Source organism: Larus michahellis, chromosome 5, assembly GCF_964199755.1.
Source record: "Larus michahellis chromosome 5, bLarMic1.1, whole genome shotgun sequence".
Taxonomy (NCBI): domain Eukaryota; kingdom Metazoa; phylum Chordata; class Aves; order Charadriiformes; family Laridae; genus Larus; species Larus michahellis.
Genome location: NC_133900.1, coordinates 38,668,789 through 38,695,697, shown reverse-complemented (window position 1 = coordinate 38,695,697; position 26,909 = coordinate 38,668,789). Strand labels below are relative to the sequence as shown.

Here is a 26,909-nt window from a genome sequence, read left to right as displayed (position 1 = left end):
GGGGCAAAACAGCCAAAAACACAGGGCAGGACAAACGGAGAGAAAATGTTTGCAGCCCATGGGGTATTGGGAAGACTGAGAGTGCCAAACTTGGGAAGAAGATGAGGAAGAAATGGCAAGGAGGATGAGACATCCTTTATGCGTTAAATTAATGACAGATAAAAATACTGTTAAAAAGCATGACTTTGCCTACTATTGACTAAAGCTACAGAAAAGCTGAGGCTGGACAATAGTAATAGTCTACGCTATGATGAGTCTACGCTCATCGAAACACGGACAGTCCTTGCCCCTGCTGCCCCAATGGCTGATTATCGGTTTTCCCATTGCCAGACTAGACAAAGCCAGGGCACCTCTGAGCACATAGGAGATGCCTGGGTAGCCTCGATTTCTGTACTTTCATAATTGAAAGTATCTATATCAATTAGATGGTATTACTAATACTTGGAACTTGTGTAATTCTTTAACGGGAAAATCTTAAAAGCAATCACAAGTCTCCCCTCTAACACTTCTGTCTGGTAAATATTATCATGAATGGCTATGACATCATATTAAAGAATATCTCGTAGAAATATTTAATTAGTCAGTCAGTGGTTTCATAACTCAGAGCTCCTCTTCATCTTCATGTAGCTGCAATGTTGTAACTTTGTTTTTCTATTTTTTCCCACTGTTTTATGAAGTGCTTAAACGTACATTGCCGATACTGGGCAACCAGTTCAGATTTTTAGTTAACTAAATCATTCAACTGTTTTAAATCTATTAACAAGCTGGTCAGTAAATGAATCAGTGACCTATTTTTCACCTACTCAAGCTAAGATACTATAACTGATGACCTATAAAAGCATCAGTGTGTTAAGAGAAATTATTAGCTGCAGGAGAGCAACAATTGGTCACTTCAGCAGCTCCCACCAATATGAACAGAAATATTCACCATTGCCAGCTCCAACCAATTTAGCAGAAATCAGATTTTGACACAGACTGATGTGTAGAGGGAGTACCATGAAGCTGCTACAGAGGCAGCATATATCTCTTCTTCTCAGTTTATTACTGGAAAATTTTAAGCAAGTATTTAAAATCGCTCAAGCCTGTGATGCTCCAGAGGAAACTCTGGGGTGCAGACTCTCCTGGACCGAGGGATAAATTTCAGACCTAGTACTTATTTGTACAGTGGAACAAACCGAACCTATGGTCCAACCACCCCCTGTGCTTTGGGACAGGTGTGGTGTAGACCCAGGTCCAATTTCTGAGCCCTGGCTTGGCCCACCCCTTATAGAAAGACGATTGAAAATGTTGGGTTTTTTAATGTTGAAGCTCCTCTGTTGCTCTTACACAGTGACAGGTGACACATGGAAGCCCCTGGTGACCCCTTGCCTGTTTCTGAGTGAGCAGGCGGTGGTGGGGCGGTGGGCGCAGAGGACGGGGCAGCATGGGGGAGCACAGCCATGCCCTGCAGTCTGCGCCCCCAGCCAGAGACCACTGAGGGGGGCCGGTGGGGGGACAAAAATCAGGAGGAGGGAGGAAGGGAGGCAGGAGTTACCTGTCCCATCCCCACCTCCACCCACCGTGGCACCACGGACCCCCACACCAGGCACTGCATCCCATCCTGGTGGGGCTTGAGACCTTCTGTCCCCTGTCATCTGCGGCCATCGTCACACCTGTGTCTAAGTGCCTTCCAGCTAAGCCACCTGCTCCTAACAAAAAATGATGTGGTTTTCTGCTTTATTCCTCTTCCACAGCTCAAACCAGCCCAAAATACTCAGTTACGTGCTGCCAAGTGAACCAGCCGCTTTTCGCATTAGCTGGAGACAGCCCCGCTTGGGGGTTGCCTTTTGGGATCACAAATGCACGCAGAGTCCCACCGCGCTGGGGCGAGAATTACAGCTTGAAAACTGAGGCGGGGGGGAGGCACTATTGAAATCTGCTTGCTCAGCCACCCTGAAAAGCGACCTGAAAGCTTCCTGCTAACACGCGTAAATGATCTTTTGTGATTTTATTTGTGTGATGTTCATCCCATGACACTGCATGTAGGTGAAGGTAGATGGTGGTAAAGTTGGGAGTCAAAGAAGCGGAGGAGCGCAGGGTCTCGCTCACCTACAGCATAAAGGTGCTTCAGCCGAGTGATTGCTTGAAGAGCAACTTTTTTTTTTCTTTTTTTTTTTCTTCGCTTCTTTCCTTTGCAATCGTTGCTCGCTTGACAGGCCCAGACGGAATTACATCACTTCCTAAAACCCATCAAAGAGAGTCCATCTCCTGCAGAAATGCGGCTCAGATGCACCCCGGCAGGAAACAGGAAACGTCAATGTTCGGGTGAAGCCGGAGCCAGCCCCAGCGCCCCTCGGGTGGGAGCGCCGCCGAGGCAGCATGCGAAAGCCAAGCCTCGTTGCCCTGCTTTCTGCCCTCTCGCTGGCCAGAGGATCTGCCGCCGATGGTGAGTAAGAAAGTGCCTTTTTCACCTCCTGAGGTGGGACCGCGTTTCATGCCTGCAGCGATGGGACCGAGTCGGAGGGCAACACCCTCCAAACCGAACGCATGGGGAAGATCTGTGGGGACTTGCTCTCCGCTTCTTTTAGCTGTGCCTACCCTCTCTGTTTTCAGCTGCCTGTCTTTTTCAAAGCTTTGACTTTTTTCCCTTAGATCTAATCCTGAACTGCAGCAACTGAATCCTACAATTCCTATATTTCCTAGATTGCAGGCGTGTAGGGAACCAGAGTTTCCATGCTGGCCCGCCAGGCATTTTGGCTCTAATTTTAATTATTTGTTGTACATTTTTAACTCTGCACCCATATTATCAGCATTTCATAGTAAAGTTAAAGACAGAGCACCGCTTCCATTCAAAAGCCGACTGCCGATTTCCGTAGTCCCAGTGCACTGAAACCGGTTTAACAAAAGAGCAGCCGGTTCTGGAGACAAATATTTTGAATTCTCGGCTGCAGAACAAAGTGGTCGGCACCGTGGATTTAGGTCCTGACCTTCTGAAGCGAAGAGCTGCAAGTGGAAAAGCCGCTTGCGACAAAATGCTGAAGTGTTGGGGGTGTCGCTGCAGAGGCTCTCACCCGTTTGGAGGGGGTAGTTTGTTCCACTGGCATTTTGGTAGCCAGCGACCGCACAAGACAGGCAGCTTTTTTAGTCAAACCTTGCCAGGATGTGCTTATATGCCTTTCGGTGTCAAACAAATCACTGCCGAAGTTCCTCAGTATGGACGAGAAGTGTTTGCTGCTGCTGTAGCAAGCGGGAGCTCTCCAGAAACCAGGGAGAGAGGACGGTCACGCTCAGCTATCACTGGACTTCTTCTATTAAGGTTTTAAAATGCATTGGTGAAATAGATGGTTTGGTATGGGTATTTTTTCCCTGAAAACCGGAACTATAAGCGGGGTGTAAAACTGGCCCCCCGGCGTGCTGCCATGCTGCTCGCGGTTAGGAGCCTTGCTTAGCTGTAAGAGTGAGCTAAGCAAGGTATAAAATGGTTTGGTCTTGCCTGGGTTACTACAGCCCTGCCGGCACGTTACGAAAATACGCTGCAAGCATTGAAGGTAGCTCAGAATCAAAGTGGTCAGAGGAAAAAATCCTGCCATGGACAGGGCAAAACGGAGGTGCTGGGGAAACGGAGGGGTGTAACACAAGCAACGCAGAGTGACCAGGCTCCAGCTTCCTCAGCTCATTTGCAGCGTACCAGCCGCTAGTATTTCATCACCATCTCCGCAGGGCGGAGGGACGCCTTAGTCCCCGACCCCCCCAGCCCATGGCTGGGCCTCCCCTGCCATTCCTTATGATGGGCATTAAAACCGGGCAGATGTCACATACCAGGTGCCCCCACCTGCTCCCCACTGCCTTTAGAGGCTTCCTACCGGTAGGTCCACCTTTAAATTCTCGTTGATTTTGGAAGGATTCCTCCGTGGGAGTGAGTCAGTCCTGCCAGAGCTCCAGAGCTCTCCCCAACTGCCATCAGCCCTGGCTCTCCTGAGCCAGTCCCCAGCTGCTGGGGGAACAGGAGGAGAGCACCCACCCGGAGAAGAGCAGGGACTCTTGCTCCCCACACAAAGGCGGCTTTTGCTTGTGTAACCAGCCCCAAAACGTACCTGGGGCTTACTCTGACTGCAAGGGTGGGAGGGGGGAAGTTGTGAACTTGGGCCTTGGGGGAGAAATTGAACTGGAGGGGGAAGTGTTTACGTAGAGGCTTATATACCCCACAGGCACTGGTGGGTCGGGACCCCTCTGCTGAGGGCAGCCAGCTGGGGGAATCCTTTGCTCTCACCCCTGCTTGCTCATAGCCCAACAGGGCAGGACCTTTAAAGGAGCTTTTTTCCTTTTTCCTCCAGTCCCAGACACAGTCCTCGCCATTAACATGGTCTGCTGGAGAAGGGGAGCAGAAGCTCTTCGGGATCACCCAGGTCTCACTTCTACTGTCTAGAAACCACTTACAAAATAGGCAATAGGAGTATGATTAAATCTTGCAGCATAGACAGATGGAAGCCTTTGTAGGTTCTGTTCCCATACCTTGCTGGAGCCTTGTAAAACCTTAGACTTGCTGTTTGGATTATGATTAACAGGCGGTTTTCTCCCAGCTATGCTACAATTACTCTAAGCCGGTAGCTCTAAGAGCATGCCTGAGGTCTCAGCTCTGGGTGCTGGCCCTCTCCTGGCTTCACACTGAGGGGACATGGGGTTTGCCCCAGTTCCCTTCCCCTTGCCCATTCCTTTGCTTTATGCAGACAAAAAGCCCTGCCAGTGGCCTGCTTAGGGCCAGCAGTGGCCCTCCCCACTCTGGGTGATGGTGGTCGCTGCTCAGCCTCGCAGCAGCCCTAAAGAGCTACCTAGATGTGTGCCAACCTTGGGGACAAGTATTAAGACCCTTACTATAGCTTATAGGAAACGCGACCTGTGACCCTATGGGCATTTTCCAGGGTATGCCATCTCCTTCCGTGCTCGGTGAAACATATGGGAAATTGCAGTGTAAGTGTAAGAGCAAGAAAACGCGTGAGGAAGAGGAGCAATAAAGTGGGAAAGGTCATCAAGTGGAAGAGCTGGGATGGTTGCAGGTAGTGCTTTGTTTTGGCTGTATCTCTGCGCTATTGTTTTGAGCTGTCATTAAAAGAAACGCTTCTATCAAAGATGCAGATATTCAGCAGCTTGTGCCATAAGCAGAGGTATAAACTCTCTCTTTGGCAGAGAAGTGACTTTTAGGTAAAGTCCCCTACAAAGCCAAGGTCTCGAAGGGAGTGATATTTTTGACCTGTTCCCCCTACAGTAATGAACTTGGGAATCAACCAATCAAACCAATCAAACATCAAACCCATCAAACAGTTGCCTCTTACAATTTTCTAGCAAAGCAACAATATAGGAAATGAGGATTTGCTACATCCTCTCTTTCCAAAGTGCAGCCCCCTAAAAAGCAGGTGAAAACCCCTTTCTACTGAACACATCAATTCCCGGTACATATTCACTCCTATTCACCCCTTTCATCCACAGGCGCAAACTCCCACTGTGTTTTATTCAAGTGCTTCAGGGGCATTTCAGAAAATCTCTCCTTTACATCAGCAAGATTGCATACTAAATTTCAGCCAGTGACCCCAGTCCGCATTCCCTCAAGAGATAGCTGGAGAGCCTCCGGAGCTTTTGCATCTTTAATTTCAGGGTCCTCCTGAGAGCAAGAAGCAGCGAGAGATCTGCATCACCGTGAGGTCGCACGGGTGTCCCTGATGCAGAGCTGGAAGGCCAGGAGATTAAGTAGATGCAACTAAATGCATGAATTGGCCTGGAAAACCTTTAGTACTGGGGGTAAGAAATGAGACTACAGGTTCACAGTTTGACTCTGAGACGCGTGACTGAATTTGCAACACCGGCAGTGGAGGCTGGATGGAAATACAGTGAGGAGAGAGCAGTTTCCATCGTCTAGAAATGAACTTAAACAGTTGTTTCCTCTTTCAGGTTATACCTAGATAACACTTTCTAAGCACCCCATTTTAATAGGATCTTGTCTGCAGATTAGCCATCCTGAAATGTGTGTGCTCCCTCATCAGAAGAGCGTGTGCGCCCGCCAGCTAGCCTGCGGGCTTGTAAGGATTCCTCTTCTAGCCAGACTGACAGGCGGGACCTGCCGCAACAGGCAGCTGGGCAGGCCCTGGCCGCAGCAAGGAACGGCCCTTCTTACAGCAACGTGAAATGCAGGGAGAGGAGCAGAACAGGGATGAGTCAAGCAGTAAGAGAGAGGATCATACGGACCACGTGGAGTCGTATGACTATACCACCAGAAGGAACATGTGTATGGAGCAGGGTGATATAGGATGTGGTAACTTGACTCCGGTATACACAGCTTTGTAGCCTTTTCTCATTTTGTCACTGTCTCCTGAGCCTTCCTTTCGCTGCGTTTTTATAGCTTATAGAAGGCTTAGGAGAAATAAAAAATTCCCTTTCAAATTAATAAGCTTGACTATCCCATTGACTTAGCTACTGCTTTTCCTCTATCCCATCCCTTTTTCTTCTGTAAGTAGGTACGATAGTGTGATTCGAAAAATTCCCTTCAGAGACCCCAATCCGCGAGTCTGATGAGAAGGCAGCAGGGAGACCGATGATTTACAGCAGAACCAAATGTGCTGACTGCTGGCTATTTTCCTTTGCCTCGCACCCAACTGAAATCAGAAACCTGTTTGCCCACTTCATCCAGCAGCTCATGTCGCCGCCCCCGAGTGCTACAGCACCAGCCTCAGAGGAAGGAATGCTGCAACAACAGAAATGTTGGTTGGTTGGTTGTTCGAGATGCAGCTGTTTGGACTCCACTCTGTAAGGCTGCTCAGTATATTCAACTCCCCCTGTCTCCGTTGAAAGCCTCCAAAACTCACACAAAGTCCAGCAGTAATCCGAGCATATTTTTAAAGTAGAAAATACTGAATAATATCTTGTACCATGGTATCTGCATATAGGGACATAGCCTTTTTGTAATTCATAATGGAACCTTTTTTCGAGCACTGCTAATGCTTGCTTAGGCATTTTGGTCCCCTGAGGACTAGATCCTCTAATACCTCAGTGGTGGGAACCTGAGGACTTCCTAGCTTCCAGCTTCAGCTTCTTAGCTTCCAGTTCCAGCTGTGCCCAGCTCCCCATCAAGGTGGGATGCAGCTGCATGCCAGCCCCTCTCCCTTCTGCTCTTGAAAGCATGGAAAGTGGCAATAAGGGCTGGGCTGAAGCTGTGGCATGGTCCCATCCACTTCCCTCGACATGGTGAGAAGTTGCCAGCACGCATGTCCCAGGTGGTCCAGACAAAGCTGAAGAAGATGCAGTTGTTGTATAAGCACCTGCTCCTTGGCTGAGATGTGCAGAGAGCCAAGTACAGATGTCAGACTGTGGCCAAGAGTACCAGGAGGGGCCCGTAATCTGCACAGTCAAGGAGATATCTACATGATCAGACGTGTCTTGCTCCTTGTTTCACTCCATTGGCCTTGGTTTTTCATTCTGAATGTATGTTCTGTTATAGTCAGACTCCCTTTCCGAGGGAATGAACCTCATGAGGTTCAACAACACCAAGTGGGGGGTCCCGCACCTGGGTTGGGGCAACCTCCGGTATCGATACAAGCTGGGGGATGAAGAGATTGAGAGGAGCCCTGGCAAGAAGGATTTGGGAGTACTGGTGGATGAAAAGCTCAACATGAGTCAGCGATGTGCACTTGCAGCCCAGAAAGCCAACCATGTCCCGGGCTACATTAAAAGAAATGTGGCCAGCAGAGAGAGGGATGTGATTCTGGCCCTCTGCTCCGCTCTGGTGAGACCCCACCTGCAGTACTGCACCCAGCTCTGGAGTCATCAGCACAGGAGAGACATGGACCTGTTGGAGCGGGTTCAGAGGAGGGCCACAAAAATGATCAGAAGGATGAAACACGTCTCCTATGAGGACAGGCTGAGAGTTGGGGTTCTTCAGCCTGCAGAAGAGAGGGCTCCAGGGACACCTTATTGTGGCCTTTCTGTTACAGGGGGACTACAGGAAAGACGGGGACAAACTTTTTAGCAGGGCCTGTTGTGATAGGACCAGGGGTAATGGCTTTAAATTAATACAGGGTAGTTTTAGACTAGATATAAGGAAGACAATTTTTACCATGAGGGTGGTGAAACACTGGCACAGGTTGTCCAGAGAGGTGGTAGATGCCCCGTCTCTGGAAACATTCAAGACCAGATTGGACAGGGCTCTGAGCAACCTGATCTAGTTGAAGATGTCCCTGATCGTTGCAGGAGGTTTGGACTAGATGACTTTTCAAGGTCCCTTCCAACCCAAACTGTTCTGTGATTCTATGATCTCTGCAAGATGAAACGCAAGCGCAGCTGACAAGACAGTTCATGATATGAATGACCACTGCAAATCTGGCTCCCTCCAGGCATGGAGAAATTGTTTGAATAGCATCTCACAAAATCTCCCACTCTCAGATTCTCTCCTACCCTGCTCCAAACCTGGCAACGTCCAGCTTTTGTTCACCCTACAAAACAGCCACTGGGGCCAGCTGCAACACAGCCCGCACGCTATTTTGAGCACTTTAAACTGAAACGCTATGAAAAACAGTGGCTACCTTGGGGCCAATCACGTGGGTCTCATGTGTCCTGGGCAGCTGGCTGCGGTGAGAGCTGTGCCTGCACTGGGAGGCCTGAATCCCTCTCTCCCTGCCGGGCTGGAGGTACAAATCCTTCCTTAGTGCAAGCCAGCAGTCCCACCCAGGTGCAGGCTGCGATTTTCTCGTGACATAAAAATGTGATGTGCTGGTGGCCCGAGAGGGAGAGCAGCCCTGGTGTGACAGGGCATCCCTCGGGTCTCAGCTCTGGCCCTCAGAGGTGACCAGCAGAAACCCTGAAGGGAAGTGTGTCATGGCAGCAGGTGAAACACAGGAAATAAGAGCAATATCCTTGTAAGAACATTGTGCAATTGGCTGCCCTTCTGCTGAGAGACATATTTAATTCACTCAGAGAAAAGATCTCTGTAAGAGGAAATGGTGTTCCCAGAAGAGATGCTGTTTTGTCCCTGGAATTATGCAAAGTGAACAAAAATACGTGGCAGCAAGGTCACTCCCTGTGATTTGCCATTTTCTTTGCCTAGAGACTAGAAAAGGTAATTCTATTTCACACAGAGACAAATTATTTGAAATCTGCTTCATAGCTCAAAAACAGGCAAATAAAAAATACTGGAGACACTGGAAGTGTCTCTCTTGGAAATCAAGCGCCGCATACGCTGCGGCTGAAAGTTTAGCCCTGCAGTTAATGAGGTGTGACTGTTTGCTTTTGCTTTAAAGTCACACCAGGATTTAGACATTTGAAAAATCCATTTTAGCTGTAAGAGTAAATGAAAAATCAGGTATTTTGCCCATACCCTTTCCCATTTGTACTATTCTAAGCAACGGGCTTGTCCTTGTCAATATATCAGATGTGGCAGGCGACGGGGTTTCAAGGGCGATGGCGAGAGGAGGAAAATGAAGCAAGGTCATCGATGCAGTTGGGTGAGGCTGCGGTGGTCCATCAGCTCTGCCAGCGGCACAGTCCATCACGCCGCGTGTCTGCGGTGCCGGACATCTCTAGCGATACCTTGCAGCAATGGAAATGGAGCAGCGGCAGGCACTGGGGACTATAAACTACCTCGGGCAAGAAAAGTCAAGTGGCCAAACTAATAAGGGAGAGGAGCTCTCCCTCCCGTCCTCTGCCATAGGATGAAGGACAGGCAGCAGACCACGGGGAGGGGTGGAGGAGCACATGCGTAAGGGGTCATTACCTGCAAGGGAGGCAGAGGTCGTGTTTTGCTGTCGACTGAAATACTAAATACAGAAGAAAGCAACAGAGAGACTATCGGTACAAAGTGCTGTGCCGCTGAAGAACTAACATTTTCATTGTCGTATTGTGGTGAAAGAGTCTGGTGTGCTTTGCAGTATTAAATAGTATATTCGAGTATTAGGTATTATTTATTAAGTGTTAAAATTCTTCCCTAGTTTTTAGGAAAGGATGAAACAATCAGGTGCCTGAGTGGTAAGTGTGGCATAAAAATCTAGATAAATCACTGCTGTCACACTCAAATAATTTTATTCATTTGAAATTAGGTTTCCTGGAATACAGTCTCACTAGATATTCATCTCCTCTTCGAGACAAATCTGACAGGAGAGGAGATGCTGCAGAGTGGATTAAGCAAGAGATAGCGCTCTAATCCCAGTTTTCCTCTCTCACTTGGCATCCCTGGGAAGGACAGCATCCTTGTCCTTCTGATTTCTCATTTGTAAAATGGGATGATAACTGCTCATCTCTCAGGGCCATTATGAAGATTAATGTGTTTACAAAAGCATTTAAAATGCTAAGTACTCCTGGTTTCAGTCCTGTGAGATTCAAAATGCCAGCACTGAGGTGCTGAAAACCTTAAGCTCTTGCTAACTCTAGTGGAAACTCTGGCTGCCCAGCACTTTACAAGAACAGGGAGAAACATGTCATTGTAAAAGTCATGAAATCCCGTCCTGCTTTATTGCATAAAACGAGAGCTGCGCCATGCCACCATTGTATCTCAAAGGGCACATATCACAAAAAATCATAATTTATTTCATGCTAAGAAAATTATTGAAGGGTTTGTATTCTGAAACATGTTGGTGTAATTTATCTAGGGACTGATTCATGCACCTTTGGCTACGACAGCATTTTTTGCATTGGTATGGAATACAGTATCAGCCCAGAATTTGCCATACTTCTGTTACACTTTAAACTCCGTGACAGTCAACATAGGCTCTTGATTAGCCCAAAAAAAAGAAAACCAAACCTGTTTCACTATTACCAATACAGCCAATTTTAGACACTTTTCTCGCAAAATAGATGCTAAATGAACCCGAACCCCAAATCAAGCCTCAAATCCCCCAGTCTTAACATTTGTGAAGACTACCCAGCACTGACTCTTTACTGTGCGCTCCTTTATCCAGCCTGCAGGATGAGACAGAGGAGCAGGTAAGTCATTTGTATCCAGTACAGTCCCTGTGTTATTACTGCCTCTTCTACTTCATGCAGAAGTGAAAGTCAGCAGCTTCTGCAGGCCTCAGACTTCCTTTCGCCAGTTCTGTTTTTCACAGTGAAAACAAATTTAACGCATTTGAGAAAGGCACAGAAACAGGGAGGTGAGTGAGCCGGAGGAACTGGTGAATCAGGGATAATAGTCTTCCTGAAGGGATTACTAACTCCTTGGGTAAGGGGAGGGGTGAGAGAGGTTGCGGCTGTACACACCAAGGCTGAGGAGCAAAGCAGGATGGTGTGGTTTACTGAGAAGCAGAAGACTTTTATGTGAGAGGGAGACCGGTTGCCAACCTGCAGGATAAAAAAAAAAACTGTTTGTGCAAGACAGCTGCATGCAGAGAGAGCACGCCTGCTGACGTGTCCCAGTAAAAGCCAGCTGAAGAACGTGGTCGGGACTAGTAAGATTTTGTGACGAATTTGTGATCTAATTTTACATCTGATGCCTGAGACTTCAAACCCGTGTGTATGGGGCATCTGCTAATTGTTTTTTTTAAGACGTCAAGTGAAAAGGAAATAGTAAAGCTGCACACTTTGACTCACTGATAATACCAATAAAACCCATAAAATGTTAAGTTGTACTCATATATTTTGCAGGCTCTGAAAATGATGGTTCAGGAGATGGCTCGCTGATATTGTCCACCGTTACAGTCACGACTCCTCCTGCTATGCATTCTTCAACTGCGGATGACCACGGGCCTGTACCTGTCACTGCAAGCGCTACTGAAAGCAGCTTTGAAACAAAAAGTACTCCAAGTACTGAATTGAATGCCACAAGCAATCAGGACAGCCTAGAAGCAGCAGAACACTCGATCTTGAGATACGTTGTCCCCGTCGCGCTGCTGGTCCTGCTGATTTTGCTCATCATGTTTTTTCTAATACATCATAAAAGGAAAAAGTCTAAGCAAGGTAAATTTGTCTTCTCATGCATCAGAAGGATATTTTTAGGACGTGCTCGACATTAAGTAGAAGTTATTTGAAGGCCTGGGATGCCACGTTTAGGATGTACTTCTCTGGTTGTAGTCGCACATTTGACAGCCAGGAAAGGGATCCACCCCCGGCTGGCGGTATCTGGGCACGCAGCTCTCCTTGGGCAGGAGCTTGTTCTGCATCTTGGCTCCTCCTGCTCTCGCTGCACACCCACGGGAGTCGCCATGCTGAGCTCCAGCTCCTGGCAGCGCCGAGGACCGCATACGGATGTAACCGTGTGGCTGCAAACACTTATTCTGTCTTTATGCTTAATAACTTCAGGCAAGGTGAATTTAATGCTTCTATTGCCTATACTGCCCACAAGGTAAAACTGATCAGAACTTCAATAAAATAAAAACAAGCAAAACCGTTTTAAGGAACACTTTTAAGGGTTCCTTAAGGTGTGGGAGCTATGAGGCTATGACAGCAAATGAGCTAGGAATCCTGTGGTCAGGCTGCCTGGGTGCTGTGATGGGGAGGGTAGTGCTTCAGGAAGGTAGTTTGATCTATTAGCAAAGAAATTGGTAACTTGGAGTATCGAGCCACAGGAAATAACGATGTCACAGTAGAACCACGCAGTTGGTAAGTGACGTCCTGAAATAGTCGTATGGGTGTCTCTACAGAACAAGAGTGCAGCTGTAAACTCCTCAGCCTGCGGACAGTGACATATGTTCAGCATAGATTTTAAGGCCATTTTCCAGGGCATTTTTAGGCTGCCTTATCACCATGTCAGCCTCGTGGCAAACTCTGAATTCACAACCAGGCACCCAGTCGCCCACCTATTTCTGGATGACCTGAAATGCAGTTACACCCTTCAGAGGGATGGGAAATGTGGTGCCTTGCAGGAGCACAATCCTGGGATCTCTTGCCCCGTGCCTATTGCTTGGAGCTGGGATTTTGGGCATCCTTAAGGCAGGGGCAGACGTCTCTGTGGCCCTGGGGTGGCTCTGCAGTGAGGGGATGAGCCGGAACAAGTGACAGCACCCATCAGCAGCACTGAATTAAAAATAAGCTGATTTAAGACGGTATACAATGTGAATCCTATATGTAGTTCTTCATTCTTTTTTGAGGGCTGAGGCCTTTCAGTCACTTGATTCCTTGAGGGGAATATATTTTTCTGAATAATGGCTGTTACACTAATTTTTCGCCCCATCTTTACTTTGTCATGGGGTCATAACTAGCTTTGGATCCCTTTTGACATCTGGCTAGTTCAGCTTCATTTGCCTGACTGAGATTTAATCTGCCATGCAAGTCCCTCCCCTGGCTTCTCTTCTCCACGAGCAGCTCCCACAGTCTCCAGGCAGAGCCGGATTGCCTGCTTGTAGTCTGCAGCAAAATGTCCTGACGCTTCCAGTAAACAAATTTTTTGCAGCAGTGGTTCCTTTTCAGGATCCCATTTCTCTCATGACATCTGTTTTGCTCAGGGAAGCACGCATTTGCCGTGTCCTGCCCACCGCGGCGCTAACAGTCAGTTTCCTCCCAGCACGGCTGAGCTTATAATGAGCTGTGTTCAAGATTAAAAATAATGAGTTCCTCTGAAAGCTACAAACAGGATGAGATGCTTTGTCTTTCATCTACAAGTTAACTATTATGCCTTTTGAAAATGCAACCTGTTTTACATGACCCCGTTCAAGGCTTGCTTGCAGTCTGGACACTGTATGTACAAAGAGCAGAACTATGAACACCAACTTTTTTCTTTTCCAGATGAGCTGGGAAGTGAAAATGTGAAAAGGTAAAGTTTATGAACACCACTCTTTTTTTTTTTATTCTTTTACTCTGACAGCTCCTTCACCACCTGTTTTAATTTAACTCTACACTAAATGCCATACCCTTTTGCCATCAGTTGCTCCAGTTAACTATCTCTAGAGGTGGCTAAAGAGTGACTTCAGTATCTAGCCGAAGGTGTAAGGCTAGAGCAGGAGAACAGGAGTTACAGTGCCTGGGGCCAGTGCTGCCCCACAGGCACCCACTGCCTGCAGCCGCCCCTACGTCTGCTCCAGGCACCCCCAGGGCCACCAGCCACAGGATGCCAAAGGACGTACAAGGTGCCCCATGAGCAAAGAGGATCAGTTCCCAGGCTCATCCCAGCCTTTTACTATTCAGAAAAAGCTCTGTGTCTTGCTCCCCTGTTTTTCAAGTCCGTCTTCTCCCTCTGAGGTGAGGCAGAAGGGCTCGCCCAGCTGCCCTGGAAGCAATGCCTTAGCTGCTGGGAAAACAAGCCAAAAGCTGTGTGGCTCTTATCAGAGTGATAATTTTATCATTATCTTTTATTGAGCTCCATCTTGCTAATCAATGCTGGAAGTTATTAAATTGGCTTCACGGCAGGGGAAAAAAAGGAGTTTTGCTGAAAATATTTTTTCTGCCTTGTGACTCCAGGAATAATCAGCAAAGGGAAGCTGAACAGGGGCATTTAAATAGATGCAGAGTTACTCTACTCATGACCTTTCCTTTTGAAGTCACTGCCAATGTCAGTCACAGCTAGGACGAAACTTCAGGCCCTCTGTTTTTATCACTGGAGCAATGGGACTTTTGCATATATTCCAGCAGGGCAAACAATTTTATTTTTCAGTTTTCTGTTCACAGTAGGGACAGTTCTGGAATAGCTGCAGTGGTCCTGTGCTCTGGCATACCCCAGACTGCATGTGGTGTCCCAGCCAGCCCTACCTCTGCCCAGGTCTGACATCTCACCACCGCTCCTTCGCATCAGTTTGCAGCCGTTTCATTCACACCCATTGGGCTGGCATCTTCTCAGCTCAGATTACTAGGCTAAGATGGCTTCCCAGAGTTTATACATATGTCTGGAATTACAAAGGACTCATACAGAATTACTACATGGTGAGTTGTATGAATTAAGCATTTTGTGTAATGCCTTTTTTCTTCTTTCCCTTCGCCCCTCTCAAGTCCTATTTTTGAAGAAGACACACCCTCTGTTATGGAGATAGAAATGGAAGAGCTTGATAAATGGATGAACAGCATGAACAAAAATGGTACGCGGTAACCCCTCTGCTCCATCATTCTTCTCTTTCTAGCTGACGTAGATCCCATGCGTAGAAAATGAACGTAAGGCAGTTTGTGTGTGTGTCGCTGCTTTTCCTCAACATTTTTAGTTGTGTTCTTGACTCCCTGCTACAAAAATAGCAGCACAAATGTCAGGGATAGAATTGTTCAGAAGAGTATTTTAGTTTGTGTGGGAGCTTATTTTTAACATATGATGGAATATCATAAATGTTTTGAGTTTCCAGTAGACACTTCTATTAAACACACGTATAGCTGTGAATGCTATTTATATTTCTAAATACACATTTTTAATGCAAAATACTAGTTTCTCTGAAGCATCTAGTCTTTTCAGTCTTCAGAGTTTCTACAGTTCTGTGCTCCACATCGTGCTATTGGAGAAGAAACATGCATTTACTCATAGTTCAGACCACCATTTACTTAAAATTGCTGCCAGGATCCTATGAATACATCCCTCCCCTCTTTGTCCTCTTTCCCTCGCTTGCGATCTCTACTGCATGAAACGCAAGCTGCTCTTTGCTGCCAGCACCGTTCACCATCTACGTCCTCTCTTGCAAGTCTATCAGTCAACCCATGGAGCAATTAGTACCTGTGGTAACTACTACCAGCAGCATCTTCAGCTCCTTCTTAGCTACTTCTAAGCAGCATGTATTTTCCCCCCCATTTTCCTCACAACAGAAATCTCCCGGTCAAAATCTCTAAGAAGCCTGCATCCTCCTTCAAGGTGCTCCTCAAAAAATGCAGTGAATTAACCGAGGCCTGATTTTGAACTGCTAACAGCTTTTCACTGTCTAGGAAATGCTGAAGCCCTGATATTTTTTTCATTCTTGCTCCCTTGCCTTATGTCCAAATGGCTCATTTGCCTGACCTCCTAGGGATGCTTTGTTTTTCAGGGCATAAAACTCTTTGGAGCATTTCTTTGCGTTAGCACAGTGCTCCACATGATGGGGTTTTGACCTTCATGGTCCGTAAGTTCTAACAGAAAACGTGTGCTAAGCAGCAGCGGTGAAATAGAGACAGTACGTATAGCCCACCACGAAATAGTGCTGTGAAATATTTTTTAAAATTCTGTGGACAGAAAGGAGCAAATAGTTTACATACAGGGGTTTTTTTTTTGTGTTAGTGTTCCCTAAACCCCAGCCCCAAATCCCCAGCTGGACTATAAAGCATAGATGCAACTATATGCAGTGGGAGATTAACAAATAATCCTCCCTATGCTAGTTTATAGGAAACAGTCCTCAAAAGTAATTCATTTGTTTAGGTGTACATAAACAACTGAAATATATACAAAGAAATTACAGCAACATCTATCAAAGGGAAGGAGGATTTAAAACACGTAACACTTATGCTATGGGGACCATGTATATTTTACAGATAAAAGGGTGCAGAAGAGCATCTGCAGTTTTACATTCTAGAGAGACTGCATGATAAAAGTTTATGCAATTTTGTAATAAATGTAGAAGCACTGCCAAGAGTAACCATAGTCTTGTTTCTTACCCTTTTTCAGCTGACTGTGAGTGTTTGCCTACTGTAAGAGAAGAAGAAAAAGAATCAATTGCTAACCCAAGGTATTTTAAACTCATTATATTATTTGAAGAAATACGGTCAACGGGATTCCAAAATTATCTAATTTTTTCATATGTAATAGAGTAATTCTTTGGTCTACTTAAGTTTTAAAGTTTTTATATATAGGGACTTTGATTTCAACTTAAAGAAAAGGTTTGACGCTCTTATTTCTAAACCGGTCCCTGCCTGTAAATTGCACCACTAAATAATCTTGTGGTTGTAAACCTGTGCGAGACAGACAACCAGATGGCACAGATGGAGTTTCACTCGCTGATCAGACTTTAATCACAGTTTCCCAAGGTGTTAATACAAGCATTCAGCGTGGCTTCCTTTTCCCTCCCCACCGGCGCAGACGCCCAGCTCCCCTCTGCCACCAGGTGCCTGTAGGTCCCTGAGAACCGCTGCCAGGATGTTTTGGCTGGAGCTGTGACCTGCCGGGCAGGGGCTTGTCAGACCCCAAGAGAAGCCCAAAGGATCTCCCCCTCCCGAGCAGAGATCCCAGAGGAACGACAACGAACAGCTTGTAAACTTAAAAACTTTCTAGCTGGTTTCCTCAGGGTTTTGGCCAGAACTCCTAAACCCCTCTCAAACTCACATTTTCCCTAGTTAAAGATTCTGGTTCCTGCTGGGAGCAAGGGGGCTGTACATCGCCCTTGCCTGCACACTTGCATGGCAGGTGCATTTTGGGAAGTGGGTAAAGCAGCTCCTCTGTGCCAGGTTACAATAACAAACGATTAAACCACCCTATGTGCCAAGAAACCCCCTGGTGCAGTGGAAGCAGCAGACGCAAGCAGGCAAAACCAGGAGCAGGCAGGGGTGGCAGGAGGAGGACCTAGGTCTTCCCCTTCCCATGGCACCAGATAACTCAGCTCAACATGCCTCTCTGACAGGAGCTGCACTTCCCACTGTTGACCACCGTGATATCCCATTCTCCCTCTCTTCTGAGTTTCCTTGCTCAGGAGTGAAATAGTGGTGATGTGAAATCACTGCTGCTGGAGAGTTTGCAACTTGGTTGCTCCAAAGCCATGGTTTCAGGGTGGCTTTTGGACGGGGCTGCTCCACTGCAGCTATTTGTATTTAAAAGGTTTCTGCTTATGCTTATTGCAAGAGAAACCATTGCTGTTGTGTTGGGGGCGGGGGGGAGGGTGTTGTTGTTGGATTTTGTTTTGTTTTTAAAAAAAAAACAACCACAAAATCCTGGGTTCCAGATGCAAGCAAGCACAATAATTTTACCCTGAGCAGCTGGAAAAGATGCTGGATTCCCTAGCCATCTGGGTCTTCCTGTCCAGCCTCTAAATGATAACTCAGAGGGGGAAAACTGTTAAGGAGAGGCTGCTGTACAGTGGCTCTATAAAAACAGATTTGCTGAGCGTACCGCTGGCTATAGGAGGGAGCATAGGACAAAGTGTGCTTGAGTCATACGCTAACACCACCAGAAGTTAATCGTACTATAAAAGGCTTTTTAGGCACAACGACACCTTGAGCATCAAGTTTATTTTCCAAAACTTAAACAGTCAATTTTCAGAAAAAAATCATCGTGACCTACCAGCTTGAGCTGACACTTTAAGCATCCTCCTTGCTAAAGTGCTTTTGTACTGGGTTTGCATTAACCCCATCAGAAGGTGGGGTTTTTTGCTCCTGACTGGCAAAAGGTGTCTTTGGGCTATACCCTACCTCAAGTTCCCTGCCTGTAAAATACAGATATTATCACTTCAAAGCACTATAGTGAGGCTTAAGCCTTCACAAAAAAAGCAGCCCTGTGCAGATAAGTATGCTTCAGTCAGAGTGAAGGTACACACATTATTTAAGCATATTTTCTCATGACTGGTATCTTAGGATCAGATTGTAGAGAAATTTATGCCTCTAATTTGTAGGAAGGCAAACAAATGCAAATAAAAAGGGGGAATTTCTCTCTAAAACATTCAGAGCTGCTCGACAAAGGCTATTAGTTGAATACAAAGCACAAGATTATTAGTTTCAATTTCAGACTCTGAAAGACTGCTTTGCTTGGGCAAATTTCTTCTCAAATTATGGTGGTTCCTTTTTTTAGATTTTATTGATGATATTTCAAATAGGGAAAGATCTCAAGGCCTCACTGAACACAGCTGGCCGAGTGTTGTTTTCCTGCTTCATAAAGATGCTGGGGGGAGTTCGTCAAGACTCAAATGTTTTGAGCTATGAATTGATTTTGATAAGATATAATTTTGAAAACGTCTCAGACTAAATGTTTCAATAATGACATTTTGACATTTTCAGAGTGAAAGTTGTTCCAAAACTACTTTTCAGAGTAAGTGACTTTTTAATATAAAATTTTAAAAAGGTTTAAAAAAAGAGAACCCTGTGGTGGGGAAATATTTCTAAGTGTTCCCCTTCACTCAAAACTACTTTTTCAAATTTCATTTTACATGAAATTTTGAAATGTGCTTCATTTCAAAGTGAAAAGGTACCTGAAGTGGTGGGATTTCCTGGTAAGCAAACAAACAAAAGTTGTTCCTGTTTACTTCTGCAACTGAACCTTATCAGACCAAGATCTGCTGCTTTCCTGACCAAACTCTTAGCTGAATAATGTCAGAGAGAGAACTATGTACAGATAAATAGAGGTTTTCAACAGTTGTTTTAGGCAAGAAAAGTGAAAGACTATGAAGTAAACCAAAACAAGCTATCATTATGGCAAAAATACATACTCAGGAGCATCAAGGCTGCAGATTTGTGCACAAGAGGCAAGATACGACAGCCTGGGCTCCTTTGTAGGTGGAGGTCATCTGCCCTGCACATAAGCCAAGTTAAAAATATATGTGTGTATATACACATTTTTTTTAAAAAAATATATATTTAAAAATAATATATCTTGCCTCTGAAACCTAGTGCTAAAATCCTGATTGTGCCTGAGCAGAGAGCCCCAAAGTCTGCCCGTGCTGTGCAGGTGAGGGCTGATGCTCCGATGGTGCACAAGCGGTTGCAAGACCAATCTCTCCTCCGGGGACCTTTACGCCTCCAGCAAAACAGAAGAGCAGCCTCTTCCCTTTACAGCGTGGGTCTTTATAAGCTGCCAAGTGCTATGAAGCAATCCTCCCCAGCTTTATCACACCTCCCAAGGGGGTTTGGTTTCCCTTGGGTGCTGCTGGGCACCCTCCTAGTCTTTCTGTCCATAAAAGGGTGACTTTCTTATGGAGGGATGTTCTGGGTGGGGAGTAAGTCAGTACAGAAAGAAATACTCCTTTGCCAGGCTGTGCTTCAGTTTGGCAAGGTACTTAAAAAACCATGCAAAATATTAAGATTATGAGTGGCCTTTTTAACTTCAGAGATGGTTTAAAGCCCTGCTGTTAATGCTGACTGAAATTTAACCAGCTGAAAAAAAGTGTGGCATTTTTAACGTTGGCATGAACCAAAAGTTATTAAGAAAGTGCTAGGCAGCAAGCTAGCTAGGCAGAAACCAGGGGGTCAAAGAGAAAATTCACCTGTTATGGGGCCCGATTTAATACAAACATTCCACCTGTAAAAAATTATCCTCCCCTGTGGAAAGAGGGCAACTTGATTGCTCAGTCCTGGCCTGGCAACAGCAGAAAGGATGCAGTGGGTAACCACTACCCAGACAAAAAAATCAGAGCAGCCCTTGCTGCCAGCATCCAGCACCACTGATGGGGCCATTTCATGCATTGCATGGATGACATTTGTTTTCTGATAACACGCCTTCTCATGGGCTCCGGAGATACTCTTGCATATAATTTCCCGCTGAGACAACTAACCCAACAGCACAACACTGGTGTGTTTTTTTTTCTTTTCCATGTATATGCAGCGATGGTGAATCATGAAGTCAGAAGAGCAAAGAACTGGTTAAAGGGAAGCCGCGCACAAGCTAATGACCCCCCAGATATTGGATGAACTGGATTTAAATATAATTCATCTCAAAAGGCCAGAGAAGCAAATGCTTTTGTTGTGTCCTGCTCCATGCAGTCTTCAGAAAGGAAACATCACCTAAGGGAAGAAAAGAACAGGAAAAAAGGAAAAGCACTGTAGTAAGATGAGAGGCTGATTTAAGTTCCTTCTGCAATGAGATTCATCACAAATCAAGAGAAGCCTCTCCCCCCAGAAAAAATAATTCTCAAAATAGTCCATTTTTCTGTCACACTTCAGTTGTGTATCATGCAGAACCACTTCTTTCCCAAGTTTGGTTGGTTTCTTCGTATCTTGTGTGTGTGTTGTTTAAAACTATAAACAGCATCCATAAATCCAGACTACCCTGGTTTGGTGGGTGTGAACCTTACACCCATGCAATGTCTGTGTTTTCAATTTGCTTTTTGGTGACAGCACGCTGATTTGCACAGGGCTTCTGCTGGGCAGGTACCAGAGTGGGACTGACAGACCAGCTCTGAGGACAGACAGAGCAGCTGAAACGCCTCTCAGAGGATTTGACACAAGCAACTGCAGCCCAGCAAGGGCACAGTCTTTGTAGCACGCTTTTTGGTTTTCAAGTTAAAGGCATTGTAGAAATGAAAAATATTATTTCAAGATTGCCTTTCAGTGCAGTTATCTCCACAGAGAGCGGTACCGTGGGCTCCCTCTCACCATTTAACCCTTCTCCCTGCCCACTGCTCTTCTCTAACCACCACCTACTTCAGGAATAACCAACATGAAAATATTTCTTTTTTAAAAAATAAGAAAGGTTGACAAATTGAGCAATTCAATACTCACACAAAACACAAGTTTAGATAAGTATCTGTTATGCGTAACCACTTGGTCAAGGCTTTCAGATGCAGTAAGATCTCTGCTGCTTCTGTTTTTGAATATTGATCTTGGAATATCTGAAAGACATTGACTTCTAAATGTGCCTGGTCACCTTTAATCATGCTGAAAGAAAAAAAAGTCAGATTCTTGAGATACCTCAAGGTGAGCATATAAATATTGTAATCGCATCCATTGATTTTAGGTGGCATGTCTCTTATGGATGTAGTTTAAATATGTAACACGCACTTGGAAGTGGATCCTTGTCTGTGCAAATCTTCCCCTGCCTTATTTAAAATCTTATATTCTACCCTCATCCTCATATCTACCATTCTCATCTTTTTAAATGTATAATTTCTTCCCACTCAATATGTGTTTAATATGATCAGTTTTGGTTTGCCTGCAAGTATTTCACTAATATGCTATCAGACACAGCTTGGGTAAAGAGAGCAAACACTCCAGGCCTCTGGGATGACAACTAAGTGGCACTAACAGCTGACAGATACAGAGGAGGGTTCAGCTTTGTGAGTAATTGAAGATGTGCCAAAATATACAAGGAAAAAATGTTTACAGCTAACCATATTCATTTGTTACCGAATATGGCTTGACTAGTAATTTCCTCAAAGCGTAAAAGGTTCCTTCAATTCTTCCAAAACAATTTTAAAAGGTTCCTTCAATTCTTCCAAAACAATTTATTGCAAATATTGGATTTAATATTGAGTGATGGTAAATTAATTTTCCCTGCTTGGATGATTTTTAACTTTGAAAATATTGTTTCAAGTTCATGTTCCACATTTTTTTTTATTTTTAAATTTCCACAAGTTCCTGACAGTAAATTCATTCTATAGAATGTTGACTTAAAATAATGCAACCAGAAGGTGGAAAAAGTGAAAGCCTGAAATATAGAAAACTTTTTAAAATGGAAGTAAATATTTTCCGGTAGCAGCTTTGTTAGCATCTCTTTTCCAACGAATGAAGATGTTACACTTAGATTTCCTACAGTTTGCCAAGCAGTAGCCTGAAGATGCCCAAAAGAGAGCATGTATTCTTTAACAGTACAAGAGAAAGAGGACGTACTTTGAGACCTTTACCGGCTGTGTGGTTGGAGGGCAGCCCACAGTGGCCCAGCAGTTTGCAGCTTCAGTGCCCAAGTGGTGACTCCTGCCCTGCCTGGCTTCAGGCCACACAGCTCCACATCCAGCAGCCACCGCCTTGTCCATGAAGGGGGTTAAAGCACAGCTGGGACAATGAAGAACTGGAATCCTTGCCTTTCTTAAAGTCTCATTTTTTTGTGTGTGTTTTTTTTTGTTTGGGTTTTTTTTTTTTTTACTTTTGAAATTTACCCAACCCTCCCCCAAAAATGGCATTATATAGCATAAGTCAGTTCTGACACGATGATCCTTCACCCTGTCCTAGCTACGCAGAGCAGCTAGGACAGTATAATGCAGTAACTCAGTCTGCTATGGCATTTGAGAAGAGGCGGTGTCATGCACATGTTTTGTTGTTTGTTTGGAATTAGTGTTAAACCCAGATGGTCCCTGTGTTAGATAAAATGCTGTACAGTTTCAAATAAGTTCCTCAGAGACCTAGTTTCTCTTAAAAAAAGGTTTAAGTTTAGCTTGAGGAATGCATATTCTGTGAACTCACATTAAAAAGAATTAATTCTTATTCCAGAGTTCACGATTAATCAATTTCTACATCAAGCTTTAAAATCAATTTTGCCCAGAACTAATGTCTAGGTGAGAGCTTTGTAATTATCCAGGTTATGCCATTTGCTGTCTCCAAGATCTGACACATCAGGAAATTTCTTTTCCTCTTCTCAAACTTTCTAAGCATTGCAAAATACAAAAAGTGATTTGGACACTTCCTTGGTCAGTTTTGGACATAAATTATCCGGATCTGCTGCTTTTTTAAAAAATACAAGTTTCATAGTTGCTGAGTTACTATTAAAAAAGGTCACATTTCATCAAATATTACCCTCCCTGTGTGAAACAGACCAATTCTCAAATAATTTGCATTACAGTGTAGTTACGGATGTTTCTAATAGATTCCCTTAGCACTAGACAAATACAATTTTTAGTGTTTCTATTTTCCCTAAACATTTTTACATCGTTGTCATTTGCCACTCCAAACAGAAATGCTAGCCTTAAGCTATGGAGGGGGATCAGTTGTTCATCTGATACCTCACCCCTGCTCTGCGCTGCCCCATTTCACCCCTCTCGTCTTTCTTTGCTCTTCATTTTTACATTGATTTCTGCATTTGCCAAGGCCACCGCCCAGTGTCTGCTCATTCCGGTTACAACTGGGTCTTTCTGTGGAGCCCAGGTCCATGGGATCCAGCGTGGTCCCAGCATTGGCTCCTCTCCTCCCTCACCCCATTTGGGATTTCCCTCTCCTGTTTACTCGTGTGCCCCTTGCACTCCTGCTTGTTTTACACTTGTCACCTGTTCCCGGTCATTTCCATTTACACACAGTTTATCTCAATATTTTAGTCTTGTAGGTGGATTGAATTACAGGGGATTTAGACCTTTTTACTCCTGTATTACTACACCCAAAACACTGTAATATTCCAGTTTACAAGTATTACTTTTACACCTTCTGTTGACGCACCTTAATTTTCCTCAAATGATGCACACAGTCAGGTCCTCTAATCCACAAAACAAAGAGCAGCACAACAAAGAGCAGCAGACAAGATACCAGCAGATTTTAAAAATTATTTTAATATTGCCATACACTACACAGTATTTATGCCTCTGCTGTAATATCCTCATCATCAGCCCGATCCGAGCTGACCCATCACACCATCACCTTGCAACATCTACCACCAACTGATAAGTTAACAGCCCTCAGTAGAAATTGAGAAAAAGCATACAAATAGAAAGCACTATGTATTATTCTAAGATGTTTAGCAAATGTGATGATCCCTAAGGAGCTGTTACCTCTCCTTCCATTTTCTTCCAGTATTTTAGTAGTTATCCAGCACTGCTCAAGACAACTTGACATCTAGTTTATGGTGTGAGCACTTTTTGTCCTACAGAAGGCACAAAAGCCAAAGGAGGAATTGTTTGAAAAGTACACATATAAAAAGGGTAATTAACAACCAGCACCTCTCCTACATATGCTAGAAATCAGTATCTTAACTGAGAATTTTTCACCAAAATAGAAATACCTCCTCTGTAAAGTTACAAACATAAGGTCACTGGTATTACCAGCAGTTGATTAATACCATAATAGTCATGCACTTGTCAAGCACATGACCCTTAAGTTAACCTCAACAAAAAAAAGAATGTTGGTTTTAGTTTCCAGGTAGTCATAAGTCATGGATCCATATATAGCTATTGATCTATGAGATACAAAAAGTGTTTGGGGTTTGTTTTTTTTTTTTTTTTCCAATGCTAGGTCTGATGGAGGGCTGTAAAAACCCCCCACCTTTTGTTTACTTTCTGAATAAGAAATTGCTGTATGTGCATTTGTTTTATCAAATAGCTGTTTCAAATCATTTTGTAATTTAAATATTTCAAAGACATGGTATTGCTCATCTGTATATAAGAATTTGAGATTTTAAAGTACCTTTTCTAATAAAGGTTTATAGCAGGTTTGTGTCTACAGGTTCTCTTTTTCCCATAGTCCTGCTAATCCATTCAAGTCATGTGCTAATTATTTGTTGCCAATGTCAAGTTTACTCAGGCCTTAGAAGACGTACAAAGATATATATGGGTATGTTGATATGTTACTGTCATCAACTGGCTAAAATTCAGGCAACAAAGCTTAAAAGGCTAGTGCATTATCCTTTCCAAATTACTTAAATGGTTGGAAATTAATTTTACCTAAGCAAAAATAAGATGCTTTATATTTCATTATGTTTTTGTTTGGCTATTCCAAATTGTCTTTATCAATCATCAAATTCCAGCTCCAGTGAAACCGGTGAACACCCACAGGATTTCTCCTTGGGTGACTGTAGCCATCTTTCTTTAATAATTGATTGCTTCTCAGGTTATTCCAGTTAAGCACCAGAATGGGAGTCTCCAAACCGATAAAGCTGCTAAAATAATTTTCAGTGGATATAAGAGAAAATAGGAAAAAAAAATAAAGGAGAGGGAAAAAAAAGAGAGGTATTTCCAGATAGAGGTTTAGAAAAGATTAATAAAGCAGAGCATTACTTTCATCCACGTTTACAACAGAGAGTTTCATTAGAGGGGAGCAGAATGGCCTGGGGGTATCCAGAAAGCTCAAGTCAGTCTTGACTCTATGTAACACTAAAAAAGCACTGCTCAAGCCACCTCAACATAAGAGCATCATAGCAGCAACCAGGCAGAAAGTAGTTCTCTCCCTCTCTCTCACCTAAGCGTCACATCAGCAGGAACCTTGTCTTTGGTACAAGTATAGACTCTTAAAAATCTGTGCTTTGGGTCAACGCTTGTCTAGTTCTCTAGGGAGGTGCAAAAGAGGACTTGACTACAGAGCCCCAGGATCTATTTTGACACCCTGAGGAGTAACGCAGTTACTCCCCCATCCCCACGTTCTCACTTGTGCCCCGTTGGCACCACCGTGTCTCTCTGCGTGCTGCCCCACGGACCAGGAGCTCCTCCAACGTTCACCAAGAGGAGGCTGGAAGGGGTCATGGGGCAGCTGGTTTGGCAAGTGAGAAGAGATGAGGGATGGGCAAAGGACAAATCCTGCACCAACATTATCATCAACACCCATGGAAATGGATCCCAAGCACTAACTCTGGGCTTAGGTCATACTTTATGTGAACATTGGTGAAAAATCAAAAAAACAAAGGCTAAAGGCATACCTGAAATAAGACTCATGAAAAGAAAGTTTATAAACACAGGATGACTCTGGGAGAAAACTGCACCTCACTTCCACACCCAGGCCCCCGAGCAGTGGCGACACACTGGTATGAGACCCACAATCGCACTGACACTCACAAGTTGGGGATTATTTAAGTAGTGCATTATTACAGCCCGATTCGCACCCTCCTACAGGTTTTCAATTTGTATATTAAATTGCCTTTTTTTTATTACCAGATTTTCAATGATTATTTTTATACCAGCCATGCATAACTGTAGTTTGAGACTTGTCAGATTGGTTCTGGCAACTGGAGAAATAAAAATTGCTAATTTAGGCACCTGAAAGACACAGGAAGTCATTTGATACACGCTAAGAGGATTTGGGCACAAAAATAAGGTTTCTTTCCTTCATTTTTTGAAGATATTAGATGTGCTATAACTTTCAAATAGAAGGGGAACATAAATACATCTAGCTCATTCAGCTAATTTTGATTAAAAAAGGAAGATATCTCAGTAGAGGGATCAGAACATCTTTTGACTAGCTGCTCTTTCATGAAAAGGATGATTTTTCCCAAAGCCAAGCACTTCTGAATATAGAAATTTCAGTGGTTTTTAACTTTGGCAAAAACTTTAAAAAGTACTGAAAAGGGACTTCAACATATTTTGTAAGAAAGTTTTGAAACAAAAGTGTTTTTCCATATAGAATATTAATATCAAATCCACAAATGAGTGAAACATAATAGTTCAATTAACTTTCCTCCTTGCCACCAATCAACTCAAAATGTATTTATTCTTACTTCAGTTCACAGGAGAAGCTAATGTTTGAGACTTATGATCTTTAAAATA

The 26,909-nt window shown here is 44.3% G+C and overlaps 1 protein-coding gene across 2 annotated transcripts; it reads left to right on the top strand.

The window, feature by feature from the left end:
• Nucleotides 1-1,897: 1,897 nt before the first annotated feature.
• Nucleotides 1,898-21,639, top strand: TMEM154 (transmembrane protein 154). Of its 2 annotated transcripts, XM_074589665.1 has the most exons (7): nucleotides 1,898-2,425; nucleotides 11,596-11,907; nucleotides 13,672-13,699; nucleotides 14,869-14,954; nucleotides 16,490-16,550; nucleotides 18,805-18,835; nucleotides 20,345-21,639. In XM_074589665.1, exons 1-7 carry the CDS (start codon nucleotides 2,359-2,361, stop codon nucleotides 20,351-20,353), a joined length of 594 nt encoding a protein of 197 aa, XP_074445766.1. In that variant the 5' UTR covers nucleotides 1,898-2,358; the 3' UTR covers nucleotides 20,354-21,639. The 2 variants fall into 2 exon arrangements, with proteins under 2 accessions (XP_074445766.1, XP_074445767.1); XM_074589666.1 differs by lacking the exon at nucleotides 18,805-18,835.
• The last annotated feature ends 5,270 nt before the right edge of the window (nucleotides 21,640-26,909 follow it).